The sequence below is a fragment of the Salmo salar genome, chromosome ssa27, assembly GCF_905237065.1.
Source record: "Salmo salar chromosome ssa27, Ssal_v3.1, whole genome shotgun sequence".
In the NCBI taxonomy this organism is placed as follows: domain Eukaryota; kingdom Metazoa; phylum Chordata; class Actinopteri; order Salmoniformes; family Salmonidae; genus Salmo; species Salmo salar.
In genome coordinates, this window is record NC_059468.1 from 24,957,825 (window position 1) to 24,972,793 (window position 14,969).

The window sequence follows — 14,969 nt, forward strand, 5'->3', positions numbered from 1 at the left end:
GAGGGAGGAACAGACTAAATCACAGAGGGAGGAACAGACTAAATCAGCAGAGGGAGGAACAGACTAAACCGACAGACAGAGGAACAGACTAAACCAGCAGAGGGAGGAACAGACTAAACCAGCAGAGGGAGGAACAGACTAAATCACAGAGGGAGGAACAGACTAAACCAGCAGAGGGAGGAACAGACTAAATCACAGAGGGAGGAACAGACTAAATCAGCAGAGGGAGGAACAGACTAAACCAGCAGAGGGAGGAACAGACTAAACCAGCAGAGGGAGGAACAGACTAAACCAGCAGAGGGAGGAACAGACTAAATCACAGAGGGAGGAACAGACTAAACCAGCAGAGGGAGGAACAGACTAAACCAGCAGAGGGAGGAACAGACTAAACCAGCAGAGGGAGGAACAGACTAAATCAGCAGAGGGAGGAACAGACTAAACCAGCAGAGGGAGGAACAGACTAAATCACAGAGGGAGGAACAGACTAAACCGACAGACAGAGGAACAGACTAAACCAGCAGAGGGAGGAACAGACTAAACCAGCAGAGGGAGGAACAGACTAAATCAGCAGAGGGAGGAACAGACTAAACCAGCAGAGGGAGGAACAGACTAAACCAGCAGAGGGAGGAACAGACTAAACCAGCAGAGGGAGGAACAGACTAAATCACAGAGGGAGGAACAGACTAAACCGACAGAGGGAGGAACAGACTAAACCAGCAGAGGGAGGAACAGACTAAACCAGCAGAGGGAGGAACAGACTAAATCAGCAGAGGGAGGAACAGACTAAACCAGCAGAGGGAGGAACAGACTAAATCACAGAGGGAGGAACAGACTAAACCACAGAGGGAGGAACAGACTAAACCAGCAGAGGGAGGAACAGACTAAACCAGCAGAGGGAGGAACAGACTAAATCACAGAGGGAGGAACAGACTAAACCAGCAGAGGGAGGAACAGACTAAATCACAGAGGGAGGAACAGACTAAACCAGCAGAGGGAGGAACAGACTAAACCAGCAGAGGGAGGAACAGACTAAACCAGCAGAGGGAGGAACAGACTAAATCACAGAGGGAGGAACAGACTAAATCACAGAGGGAGGAACAGACTAAACCAGCAGAGGGAGGAACAGACTAAACCAGCAGAGGGAGGAACAGACTAAACCAGCAGAGGGAGGAACAGACTAAACCAGCAGAGGGAGGAACAGACTAAACCACAGAGGGAGGAACAGACTAAACCAGCAGAGGGAGGAACAGACTAAATCACAGAGGGAGGAACAGACTAAATCACAGAGGGAGGAACAGACTAAACCAGCAGAGGGAGGAACAGACTAAACCACAGAGGGAGGAACAGACTAAATCACAGAGGGAGGAACAGACTAAATCACAGAGGGAGGAACAGACTAAACCAGCAGAGGGAGGAACAGACTAAATCAGCAGAGGGAGGAACAGACTAAACCACAGAGGGAGGAACAGACTAAATCACAGAGGGAGGAACAGACTAAATCAGCAGAGGGAGGAACAGACTAAATCAGCAGAGGGAGGAACAGACTAAACCAGCAAAGGGAGGAACAGACTAAACCACAGAGGGAGGAACAGACTAAATCACAGAGGGAGGAACAGACTAAACCAGCAGAGGGAGGAACAGACTAAATCAGCAGAGGGAGGAACAGACTAAATCAGCAGAGGGAGGAACAGACTAAACCACAGAGGGAGGAACAGACTAAATCACAGAGGGAGGAACAGACTAAACCAGCAGAGGGAGGAACAGACTAAATCACAGAGGGAGGAACAGACTAAACCAGCAGAGGGAGGAACAGACTAAACCAGCAGAGGGAGGAACAGACTAAATCACAGAGGGAGGAACAGACTAAACCAGCAGAGGGAGGAACAGACTAAACCAGCAGAGGGAGGAACAGACTAAACCAGCAGAGGGAGGAACAGACTAAACCAGCAGAGGGAGGAACAGACTAAACCAGCAGAGGGAGGAACAGACTAAATCACAGAGGGAGGAACAGACTAAACCAGCAGAGGGAGGAACAGACTAAATCACAGACAGTGGAGCAGAACAACCCCAGACCACAGACAGAGCAGCCATGTCTCACCGGCAACAGATCTGAACACGGAGAGGATTTATGCTTGGATTACCATTGCTACACACACACTCACTCATACACACACACACAGACAGACACACACAGACAGACACACACAGACAGACACAGACAGACACTCACTCACACACTCCGCGTCTGAAGGAGTCTGTGCTGCTGAGTAACTGGGTCTGGTGTGTGTACCAGTGTGTGTAGCGGGGTGTGTGTGTGTGTTTGTCGGAGGACGGTGGTATGGCGCGCTGGGAGAGCTGGTCGTGGAGTTGGTCGTTAATGCTGTCTCTCCTCCTCTCTCTGTCTGCTCACGGTAAGAACACTGCTGTGTGTGTGTGTGTGTGTGTGTGTGTGTGTGTGTGTGTGTGTGTGTGTGTGTGTGTGTTTATGTGTGTGTCTGTTCACTTTTGCACCTCAAACGTCTGGAAATGTGGGCTCAACAGCGAGAGAGAGAGAGAGAGACTATAAAATCCATTATCTTCAGCATGTCATTATTTTGTCTGAATGTGTCGCTGACTTTGGAATATAGTATGGAATGAGTGTTTTTTCTGTCTATTACTGCTAGTAATGAACTCTGGCTCTGATAGCTTCTTCATTGGTCATCACAGAGTGTAATCGATCAGCTGATAGCTTCTTTATTGATCACTGATGTTGTTTTGCCAACGGGCAACTGCTGTCCCAGATCATAAACACACACACACACACACTGACACAAGCGTGCGCACCCGCACACACTTGATTGCACGTGCACACACTTGATTGCATGTGCACGTGTGTGCACAATCACAAATACAAACACAGTTGGAGTTCATCAAACATTAGTGTAGAAGAGATAAGGAATTTTAATTGCATGACCTCTATGTGTGTGTGTGTGTGTGTGTGTGTGTGTGTGTGTGTGTGTGTGTGTGTGTGTGTGTGTGTGTGTGTGTGTGTGTGTGTGTGTGTGTGTGTGTGTGTGTGTGTGTGTGTGTGTGTACTGCGTATTGGAATGTGTGTGGACCCACCCTGTGAGGTCCATCTGCCCTGTGGCCCCAGAGAGCAACATTCTGTCACAATGTATCACCGTCAACACAAGCACACACACTCATATTGTGTGTGTGTGTGTGTGTGTGTGTGTGTGTGTGTGTGTGTGTGTGTGTGTGTTTTTTTTTTAGTGGCCAACCGGTATAGCTACCCATGATCCTGTGCTCTCCTGCCAGGAGAGGTTGCTGGGACGGAGCTCTGACCAATCACAGCCAAGCCAACCTGGTTACCGTAGTCAGAGCCCTGTTTCTATGGCTACAGATCTGTTACTATGGTAACAAACTGTATGTGTAGTGGCATGTCCATATATTTCTCCTCTCGGCTCCTCTCCTTTCCTCTCCTCTCCTTTCCGCTCCTCTCCTCTCCTTTCTGCTCCTCTCCTCTCCTTTCTGCTCCTCTCCTCTCCTTTCCCTCTCCTCTCCTTTCTGCTCCTCTCCTCTCCTTTCTGCTCCTCTCCTCTCCTTTCTGCTCCTCTCCTCTCCTTTCCGCTCCTCTCCTTTCCTCTCCTCTCCTTTCTGCTCCTCTCCTCTCCTTTCTGCTCCTCTCCTCTCCTCTCCTCTCCTTTCTGCTCCTCTCCTCTCCTTTCTGCTCCTCTCCTCTCCTTTCTGCTCCTCTCCTCTCCTCTCCTTTCCACTCCTCTCCTCTCCTGTGGTATCCGTCAGTAGATTGCTGTGAGTATTTCTACATGGTCAGTGTTTAACCTATAGCTGTAATCCTAATCTAATTTCATCTGTGGTCAGTAGAGCATGTTAGAACATCACTGCTCCTAATCCACACTGACACACAGCTTCTGCTTCACAGTATAGAAGGAGGGAGGGAGGGAGAGAGAGAGCAATTTTCGATCAATTTTAATTGAGCACATCAGCTTCGTATCCCGCTACTCTGGATTTTGAATGTTCATGGCTGCGAAGTGAATAAAATCCATTGCAATGGTGTTGTCTGTCTCCTGTGTATGTGTGGGTGTGTCCTGATCTATTTGTTGTTTCTGATTGACCTGACAGGAGAACTCTCATTGACCACCGTCAGCAGGACGGAAGTCCAGCACAGCCAATCATCTTTCTCCGCTGTAGAAAGGGCGGTGCTTATCAGTGATGACTCAGCAGAGCTGATTGGCTTAGGGTTAGGAATAGCGGCTGGACTTCCTCTCAGCGCCATCAAACGCAAACCCTCTCACAGAAGACACTCCCACTTGGACTTCACTGAACAGGACGATCAGCCAATCAGAGAAGAGCTAATTGGCGGGGAATCTCAGGAACACTCAGATGATATCATCAAGGTGGAGTTCCATAACCCCGACCGCCCCTTGACCCCTGACCTCTCGTCTGATTCTGATTGGCTGACGGCTGTAGTTCAGCCCCTGCAACAGCGGGCGGGAGACCCCACAGCCTGGACTCTGTCAGATTTCTACGACTACTTGTCCCCCGACGACGAACTCTCCACCATAGATACAACCCTTGACCCTGATCCGACCCTGACCCCTCCGGCAGACATGGAGGATGAAAACCCATCGCTCACTGGCTCCCCTGTCCCCAATGTTACCCCTGACAATGATGACCCCCAGCCACCCTCTCAGTCTCAGCCCCCCTCTCAGTCTCAATCCCCCCCTCCTCCTTCCCCTCCTCAGGGGTCAGATGGGTGTGGTCTGGGCTTTGTGAGGTCCGAGGTCAGGGGTGAGTGTGTGTCTCAGTGTGACGCACAGCCTGACTTCTGCTACAACAGAGGAGTTTGTACCATCGCTACGGGAATAGGAGCATTCTGCAGGTAATTTTGCACAATCATCAGTGGAAAGAAATAGATGTACAATAATGTGGGTGGGGGAACGCTTAGTGGTTTCTCCACTACAGAACAAAATACAGCTGGTGTCTTTCTAACAAAACCAGAATAGAGGACAGATAGACACCCCACTGACAAACATATACAAACATGCAGGGCCACAAGCCTTCTCAGCAGGGTCCTTGACGGATTAGGAGTGTATGGGAAGGACAAGGTGGGGGGGGGTCCATATGTCCTTACCCAACCTGAACCTCCCCTTCCACACATCAAACACAGAAACACACACACACACCCTCTCTGATCCAGTTGATCTTATTATAGGACTAGTCTGGGCTGATTCTCTCTTAATTACTGGACAGACTTCTGATCTAACCCAGTACAGACACATGTAGGGCCCTATAAAATCTGAGATGCAGAGAACAAGGACTGAATCACGGAATCCAGACATTAAAACAGAATTCAGCAATATTCAAAAATGTATTGAACTTAGTAGGGAATCAACGAAATGTATTGAAAATGTATTAATTTGCCGAAGTTTATAGTAAGACATGAACAGAATGCATCAGTGATTCGTATTTCCTGCAACTTTCTGAAGCGGCAACGAGAATCCCTTTACCACTTTGTGTAGCTGTTAGCGATGATGCTAATGAAAAAGCTAGGGGTTGATGGAATGGCTTTCCCAAAAACATTCTCAATTAAATGTTAACTACAGAGTAGCCTATGCTTACCTGGCAGAATTATTTCCTGATTATTTGGATATTTGTTTTGCAAACTCTACCGTCTCATGTGCACTCTAAAAACACAGCTAAAAAACAGCCTCACAGTAGGTGAGCACTGCAAAAATCTAAATCAAATAAAACATATCCCAAACCTCAATAGTGGTCTCCTGATGTGCTTTAAGCATTCAACGTTTCTGTTTTTCTACAGTACTAGTAGCAGTACATCAACTCATAACTGTACATTGCTTTGCTTTCAGATAGCGCGGCAGTTTGTTTTAGAGATACAAATACTTCCTGAATTCTACTGCCTGTCTGTCTATTCTAGATGTAATGTCCAGGACTATATGTGGAACAAGGGCTCTCGTTGTGATTGGGTGGTGACAGACTTCCAGGTGCTGTGTGTGGTAGTGGGTGTGGCCTCTACGACCCTCATCCTACTCATCATCATCATCGTCTTCTTCGCCAAACGACTCCACCGCCTGAGGATTGAGAACAGGCGGCTCCGCAAACGCAGGTCAGTGTGTGTCTAAGAGAGAGAGAAAGAGAGAGACAGAAAGAATCAAATCAAATTGTATTTGTCAGATGCGCTGAATACAACAGGTGTAGACATCACCGTGAAATGCTTTCTTACAAGCCCTTAACCAACAATGCAGTTCAAGAAATAGAGTTAAGAAAATACTAAATAAACTAAAGTGAAAAAATATGTATCTGCGAGATAGAGATACAGAGAAAGAGAGGGCAAGAGAGATACAGAGAAAGAGAGGGCAAGAGAGATACAGAGAGTTATGGTGATAACTAGCGAGGAAGGCCAAACATTGATGCAGCAGTAATAACTGTTCATCAGCTAAAAGTAGACCAGCCTGACAGTGTGTGTGTGTCTCTGAGATAACATGTTGTTCAGTCCGAGGGTTTAACCATTACATTCAGAGAGAGAGAAAGGCCTTATTTATTAAACAATTCATATTTGACAGTATAAAAGGCTTGTACATGACATGTTTGTCACATCAATGAAAATCCATCTCTTCCCCTAACCCTCTTTCCCCAACACCTCTCTCCCACACCTCTCTCCCACACCTCTCTCCCACAACTCTCTCCCACACCTCTCACCTCTGTCCCATCCCTCTGTCCCATCCCTCTGTCCACACCTCTGTCCCATCCCTCTGTCCACACCTCTGTCCCATCCCTCTGTCCCACACCTCTGTCCCATCCCTCTGTCCACACCTCTGTCCCATCCCTCTGTCCCATCCCTCTGTCCCATCCCTCTGTCCACACCTCTGTCCCATACCTCTGTCCCATCCCTCTGTCCACATCCCTCTGTCCCATCCCTCTGTCCACACCTCTGTCCCATCCCCTCTGTCCCATCCCTCTGTCCCACACCTCTGTCCACACCTCTGTCCCATCCCTCTGTCCACACCTCTGTCCCACACCTCTGTCCCATCCCTCTGTCCCATCCCTCTGTCCCATCCCTCTGTCCCATCCCTCTGTCCCATCCCTCTGTCCCATCCCTCTGTCCCACACCTCTGTCCCACCCCTCTGTCCCATCCCTCTGTCCACACCTCTGTCCCACACCTCTGTCCCATCCCTCTGTCCCATCCCTCTGTCCCATCCCTCTGTCCACACCTCTGTCCACACCTCTGTCCCATCCCTCTGTCCCACCTCTGTCCACACCTCTGTCCCACACCTCTGTCCCATCCCTCTGTCCCATCCCTCTGTCCACACCTCTGTCCCATCCCTCTGTCCACACCTCTGTCCCATCCCTCTGTCCCATCCCTCTGTCCCATCCCTCTGTCCCATCCTCTGTCCCATCCCTCTGTCCCATCCCACCTCTGTCCACACCTCTGTCCCACCCCTCTGTCCCATCCCTCTGTCCCATCCCTCTGTCCCATCCCTCTGTCCACACCTCTGTCCCATCCCTCTGTCCACACCTCTGTCCCACACCTCTGTCCCACCCCTCTGTCCCACCCTCTGTCCCATCCCTCTGTCCACACCTCTGTCCACACCTCTGTCCCATCCCTCTGTCCACACCTCTGTCCCACACCTCTGTCCCACCCCTCTGTCCCACCCCTCTGTCCCACCCCTCTGTCCCATCCCTCTGTCCCATCCCTCTGTCCACACCTCTGTCCCACACCTCTGTCCCACACCTCTGTCCCATCCCTCTGTCCCATCCCTCTGTCCACACCTCTGTCCCACACCTCTGTCCCACCCCTCTGTCCCATCCCTCTGTCCCATCCCTCTGTCCCACACCTCTGTCCCACCCTCTGTCCCATCCCTCTGTCCCATCCCTCTGTCCACACCTCTGTCCCACACCTCTGTCCCACACCTCTGTCCCATCCCTCTGTCCCATCCCTCTGTCCACACCTCTGTCCACACCTCTGTCCCATCCCTCTGTCCACACCTCTGTCCCACACCTCTGTCCCACCCCTCTGTCCCATCCCTCTGTCCCATCCCTCTGTCCACACCTCTGTCCACACCTCTGTCCCATCCCTCTGTCCACACCTCTGTCCCACACCTCTGTCCCACCCCTCTGTCCCATCCCTCTGTCCCACCCCTCTGTCCCATCCCTCTGTCCCATCCCTCTGTCCACACCTCTGTCCCACACCTCTGTCCCACCCCTCTGTCCCATCCCTCTGTCCCATCCCTCTGTCCACACCTCTGTCCCACACCTCTGTCCCATCCCTCTGTCCCATCCCTCTGTCCCATCCCTCTGTCCACACCTCTGTCCCATCCCTCTGTCCCATCCCTCTGTCCACACCTCTGTCCCATCCCTCTGTCCTCTCCTCTGTCCCATCCCTCTGTCCACACCTCTGTCCCACACCTCTGTCCCATCCCTCTGTCCCACACCTCTGTCCCATCCCTCTGTCCACACCTCTGTCCCACACCTCTGTCCCATCCCTCTGTCCACACCCTCTGTCCCATCCCTCTGTCCACACCTCTGTCCCACACCTCTGTCCCATCCCTCTGTCCCACACCTCTGTCCCACACCTCTGTCCCACACCTCTGTCCCACACCTCTGTCCCATCCCTCTGTTTCACACCTCTGTCCCATCCCTCTGTCCCACACCTCTGTCCACACCTCTGTCCCATCCCTCTGTCCACACCTCTGTCCACACCTCTGTCCCATCCCTCTGTCCACACCTCTGTCCCATCCCTCTGTCCACACCTCTGTCCCATCCATCTGTCCCATCCCTCTGTCCTCTCCTCTGTCCCATCCCTCTGTCCACACCTCTGTCCCATCCCTCTGTCCACACCTCTGTCCCATCCCTCTGTCCACACCTCTGTCCCACACCTCTGTCCATCCCTCTGTCCCATCCCTCTGTCCCATCCCTCTGTCCCATCCCTCTGTCCACACCTCTGTCCACACCTCTGTCCCACACCTCTGTCCCATCCCTCTGTCCACACCTCTGTCCACACCTCTGTCCCACACCTCTGTCCCACCCCTCTGTCCCATCCCTCTGTCCCATCCCTCTGTCCCATCCCTCTGTCCCACACCTCTGTCCCATCCCTCTGTCCACACCTCTGTCCACACCTCTGTCCCATCCCTCTGTCCCATCCCTCTGTCCACACCTCTGTCCCATCCCTCTGTCCCATCCCTCTGTCCACACCTCTGTCCCACACCTCTGTCCCACCCTCTGTCCCATCCCTCTGTCCACACCTCTGTCCACACCTCTGTCCACACCTCTGTCCCATCCCTCTGTCCACACCTCTGTCCCATCCCTCTGTCCCATCCCTCTGTCCACACCTCTGTCCCATCCCTCTGTCCCATCCCTCTGTCCCATCCCTCTGTCCACACCTCTGTCCACACCTCTGTCCCATCCCTCTGTCCACACCTCTGTCCACACCTCTGTCCCACCCTCTGTCCCACACCTCTGTCCCATCCCTCTGTCCACACCTCTGTCCCACCCTCTGTCCCACACCTCTGTCCCATCCCTCTGTCCACACCTCTGTCCACACCTCTGTCCCACCCTCTGTCCCACACCTCTGTCCCACACCTCTGTCCCACACCTCTGTCCCACACCTCTGTCCACACCTCTGTCCCACCCTCTGTCCCACACCTCTGTCCCATCCCTCTGTCCACACCTCTGTCCCACACCTCTGTCCCACCCCTCTGTCCCACACCTCTGTCCCATCCCTCTGTCCCATCCCTCTGTCCACACCTCTGTCCCATCCCTCTGTCCACACCTCTGTCCCATCCCTCTGTCCACACCTCTGTCCCACACCTCTGTCCCACCCCTCTGTCCCATCCCTCTGTCCCACACCTCTGTCCCACACCTCTGTCCCACACCTCTGTCCCATCCCTCTGTCCACACCTCTGTCCCATCCCTCTGTCCACACCTCTGTCCCACACCTCTGTCCCATCCCTCTGTCCACACCTCTGTCCCATCCCTCTGTCCACACCTCTGTCCCACACCTCTGTCCCACCCCTCTGTCCCATCCCTCTGTCCCACACCTCTGTCCCACACCTCTGTCCCATCCCTCTGTCCCATCCCTCTGTCCCACACCTCTGTCCCATCCCTCTGTCCCATCCCTCTGTCCACACCTCTGTCCACACCTCTGTCCCATCCCTCTGTCCCATCCCTCTGTCCACACCTCTGTCCACACCTCTGTCCCACACCTCTGTCCCATCCCTCTGTCCACACCTCTGTCCCATCCCTCTGTCCCATCCCTCTGTCCCATCCCTCTGTCCACACCTCTGTCCACACCTCTGTCCCATCCCTCTGTCCCATCCCTCTGTCCCATCCCTCTGTCCCATCCCTCTGTCCACACCTCTGTCCCATCCCTCTGTCCACACCTCTGTCCCATCCCTCTGTCCACACCTCTGTCCCACACCTCTGTCCCATCCCTCTGTCCACACCTCTGTCCCATCCCTCTGTCCCACCCTCTGTCCCACACCTCTGTCCCATCCCTCTGTCCACACCTCTGTCCCATCCCTCTGTCCCACCCTCTGTCCCACACCTCTGTCCCATCCCTCTGTCCCACCCTCTGTCCCACACCTCTGTCCCATCCCTCTGTCCTCTCCTCCTTCCCTCGCTCCAGTCTATACCGTCCACACAGAGAGATGCAGACAGATGGCTTCTCTGTTTCCACGGCGCAAGATGGTTCCCATGCCAACGTAAGGAAGCTGTGTGACTCCCCCCGGCCCCCCCCTCAACCCCACGCTCACAATCTGGCTTACTATGACAACATTATCTGTCAGGTAACTAACTCCTGACCTATAACCCCTGACCTCTAACCTTTGACTGACCCTAACCTTAAGCCCTAACCCTGGCTAGTTGTGTGTCAGTCTGTCTCAGTCCATTAGTCTGTCTGTCTATAGAATGTGTCTGTTAGACACACACACACACACACACACACACACACACACACACACACACACACACACACACACACACACACACACACACACACACACACACACACACTGTTCTCCTTTAAGATGTGGTTTCCACCTGCAGAGAGCGAAAAGCAGCTACATCTGGGAGTATAAATCTAGACACCCTTACTGTCAGGTAAGCAGAAGCACAACAGTGGCCAGTTTCCCCAGCTGGATAGGCTTTAACCTTACCAAGCAGGAAACTGCACACTGTACATAACCCTGCTAACCTCCAGTTCAGCTTGGCAACCATTACTGGCCACAGTGCTTCTTCCTCTCCTCTGTGGTTACTAGGGGTAGGGCAGACATTATGGGCTACAGTGCTTCTTCCTCTCCCCCTGTGGATAGGGGTAGGGCAGACATTATGGGCTACAGTGCTTCTTCCTCTCCCCCTGTGGATAGGGGTAGGGCAGACATTATGGGCTACAGTGCTTCTTCCTCTCCCTCTGTGGATAGGGGTAGGGCAGACATTATGGGCTACAGTGCTTCTTCCTCTCCCCCTGTGGATAGGGGTAGGGCAGACATTATGGGCTACAGTGCTTCTTCCTCTCCCCCTGTGGATAGGGGTAGGGCAGACATTATGGGCTACAGTGCTTCTTCCTCTCCCCCTGTGGATAGGGGTAGGGCAGACATTATGGGCTACAGTGCTTCTTCCTCTCCCTCTGTGGATAGGGGTAGGGCAGACATTATGGGCTACAGTGCTTCTTCCTCTCCCCCTGTGGATAGGGGTAGGGCAGACATTATGGGCTACAGTGCTTCTTCCTCTCCCCTGTGGATAGGGGTAGGGCAGACATTATGGGCTACAGTGCTTCTTCCTCTCCCCCTGTGGATAGGGGTAGGGCAGACATTATGGGCTACAGTGCTTCTTCCTCTCCCCCTGTGGATAGGGGTAGGGCAGACATTATGGGCTACAGTGCTTCTTCCTCTCCCCCTGTGGATAGGGGTAGGGCAGACATTATGGGCTACAGTGCTTCTTCCTCTCCCCCTGTGGATAGGGGTAGGGCAGACATTATGGGCTACAGTGCTTCTTCCTCTCCCTCTGTGGATAGGGGTAGGGCAGACATTATGGGCTACAGTGCTTCTTCCTCTCCCCCTGTGGATAGGGGTAGGGCAGACATTATGGGCTACAGTGCTTCTTCCTCTCCCCTGTGGATAGGGGTAGGGCAGACATTATGGGCTACAGTGCTTCTTCCTCTCCCCCTGTGGATAGGGGTAGGGCAGACATTATGGGCTACAGTGCTTCTTCCTCTCCCCCTGTGGATAGGGGTAGGGCAGACATTATGGGCTACAGTGCTTCTTCCTCTCCCCCTGTGGATAGGGGTAGGGCAGACATTATGGGCTACAGTGCTTCTTCCTCTCCCCCTGTGGATAGGGGTAGGGCAGACATTATGGGCTACAGTGCTTCTTCCTCTCCCCCTGTGGATAGGGGTAGGGCAGACATTATGGGCTACAGTGCTTCTTCCTCTCCCCCTGTGGATAGGGGTAGGGCAGACATTATGGGCTACAGTGCTTCTTCCTCTCCCCCTGTGGATAGGGGTAGGGCAGACATTATGGGCTACAGTGCTTCTTCCTCTCCCCCTGTGGATAGGGGTAGGGCAGACATTATGGGCTACAGTGCTTCTTCCTCTCCCTCTGTGGATAGGGGTAGGGCAGACATTATGGGCTACAGTGCTTCTTCCTCTCCCCCTGTGGATAGGGGTAGGGCAGACATTATGGGCTACAGTGCTTCTTCCTCTCCCTCTGTGGATAGGGGTAGGGCAGACATTATGGGCTACAGTGCTTCTTCCTCTCCCCCTGTGGATAGGGGTAGGGCAGACATTATGGGCTACAGTGCTTCTTCCTCTCCCCCTGTGGATAGGGGTAGGGCAGACATTATGGGCTACAGTGCTTCTTCCTCTCCCCCTGTGGATAGGGGTAGGGCAGACATTATGGGCTACAGTGCTTCTTCCTCTCCCCCTGTGGATAGGGGTAGGGCAGACATTATGGGCTACAGTGCTTCTTCCTCTCCCCCTGTGGATAGGGGTAGGGCAGACATTATGGGCTACAGTGCTTCTTCCTCTCCCCCTGTGGATAGGGGTAGGGCAGACATTATGGGCTACAGTGCTTCTTCCTCTCCCCTGTGGATAGGGGTAGGGCAGACATTATGGGCTACAGTGCTTCTTCCTCTCCCCCTGTGGATAGGGGTAGGGCAGACATTATGGGCTACAGTGCTTCTTCCTCTCCCCCTGTGGATAGGGGTAGGGCAGACATTTGGTCTTCTAGGCTTTTCCTCCTTATCCTTGTTGCCGACTAGCAGCATTAGGGTTAGTCCCGTTGGTTCCTTTGCTTCCACACAGCAGCCTCCCCACCTCCAGCTCCATTTAACAAACCAACATTGATTTAAACAGAGTAAATGTGGCTTTGGCAGAAAGGGGGGCACCCAACACATAGGTTGTAGGTTTATTGAATTAAATTTGAATTTAGAGCGAACCCAAATGAACTCCCCTGACACACAGGCACATACACTCATGCATGCACACACTCACACACACACTTTCTAACTCATAAAGAATGGCTGGTCTCTGCTAGCTGACCCAGTTACTGTACTGTCCTCACGACCTTCATTTGTCTGCGATCAGACAATCAATGTATGTGTATGTAACGTATGTGTCAATATGTGTGTGTATGACATTAGTGTATGTAGCACAGGAGATTGGTGGCACCTTAATTGAGGAGGACAGGCTTGTGGTAATGTCTGGAACGGAATAAGTGGAATGGTATCAAATACATCAAACACATGGTTTCCATGGTTTCCATGTGTTTGATGCCATTCCATTCGCATCCTTCCAGCCATTATTATGAGCAGCATCCACTGGATGTAACGTATGCATGTGTGTCTAACGAGTGTGTGTGTGTGTGTAACGTGGGTTTGTATGTGTGTGTTGTTCCACAGGATGACCCTCAGAAAATGGAGGACCCTGTAAAGTCTCAATTCACTCAAGGGGAGGAGTCTCTGAACATCGCCAACTCTCATTCGCCGAAACATATTAACAACCGCCCTGCCCACTCCTCTGATCACACCCCTAACGCAGACCAGGAGGTGAATAGGGAGGAGGCAAACTCCTCCCCCTCCAACAACATATACTAAATCATTATTATGATTAATGCAATACCACCATGCACATAAGGGGCACTATAATACTGCATAAATATACTATACTATATTATTCTATACTATACTATAGCTGGGTTCCTGGAGAGGGACTGTTGAGCCCCTTGACTCCACTAGGTGCTAAAAGGATGAAAACACAACTATACTACAGTATACTGTACTGTCTTATACTATACTGTACTGTACTATACTATATCCCTTACATAACAACATGTTGCACCACTACTGACCACACGGGGGCGATGCTACCCCTTCCTTGCTACACCGAGCTGCATCACTGTAGCAATCCTGAACTGTCTCTGGCTGGACAAACTCTCCTCTCCCACAATGTCCTGCTCTCCTCTCTGACCTTAGAACTCTGACCCTTTACTGCTGTCCTCCCTTCTCCCACTGTTCGCCTTAAGTCTGTGTAAAAAATAACACCCTATTCCCTTTATTGTGCACCACTTTTGGCTAGAGCTCTGGTCAAAAGTAGTGCACTATGTAGGGAATAGGGTGCCATTTCAGATCTTTACCCTTCTTTTTGTCTGCATGCATTGCTGTTTTCTACTAAAACAGTTCTTTATGGAAAATCATTATAAACAAGATTAACTAGAAATGACAAGAAAAACAGTTGAGATACTTTGATGTTTGATATGATCCAGTGAATATGTATAGGTCTCATGTAAAGTTACTGTGTTTCCTGGCTTGCTAACATTGATATATGTATGGTTTCTATTGATGTGGGTTATGACCCTTTGATAAAATTCAGGGGTTGGTATTTTTGGGGGGAGAACACATCATTATAGCATCGGAACCAGAGTTGTTGAAATAAAACTTTGTAACTTTAAATTAG

The 14,969-nt window shown here is 51.7% G+C and overlaps 1 protein-coding gene across 3 annotated transcripts; it reads left to right on the forward strand.

Moving 5' to 3' along the window:
* The first annotated feature begins 1,962 nt into the window (after window positions 1-1,962).
* Window positions 1,963-14,965, forward strand: LOC106588805 (chondroitin sulfate proteoglycan 5). Of its 3 annotated transcripts, none has more exons than XM_014178245.2 (5): window positions 1,963-2,411; window positions 4,123-4,882; window positions 5,939-6,127; window positions 10,647-10,806; window positions 13,916-14,965. In XM_014178245.2, the coding sequence occupies exons 1-5, from the start codon at window positions 2,339-2,341 to the stop codon at window positions 14,108-14,110; spliced, it is 1,377 nt and encodes a 458-aa protein (XP_014033720.2). In that variant the 5' UTR covers window positions 1,963-2,338; the 3' UTR covers window positions 14,111-14,965. The 3 variants fall into 3 exon arrangements, with proteins under 3 accessions (XP_014033720.2, XP_014033721.1, XP_014033722.1); XM_014178246.2 differs by having other exon boundaries at window positions 10,647-10,722; XM_014178247.2 differs by lacking the exon at window positions 13,916-14,965 and adding an exon at window positions 11,066-11,736 and having other exon boundaries at window positions 10,647-10,722.
* Window positions 14,966-14,969: the final 4 nt, after the last annotated feature.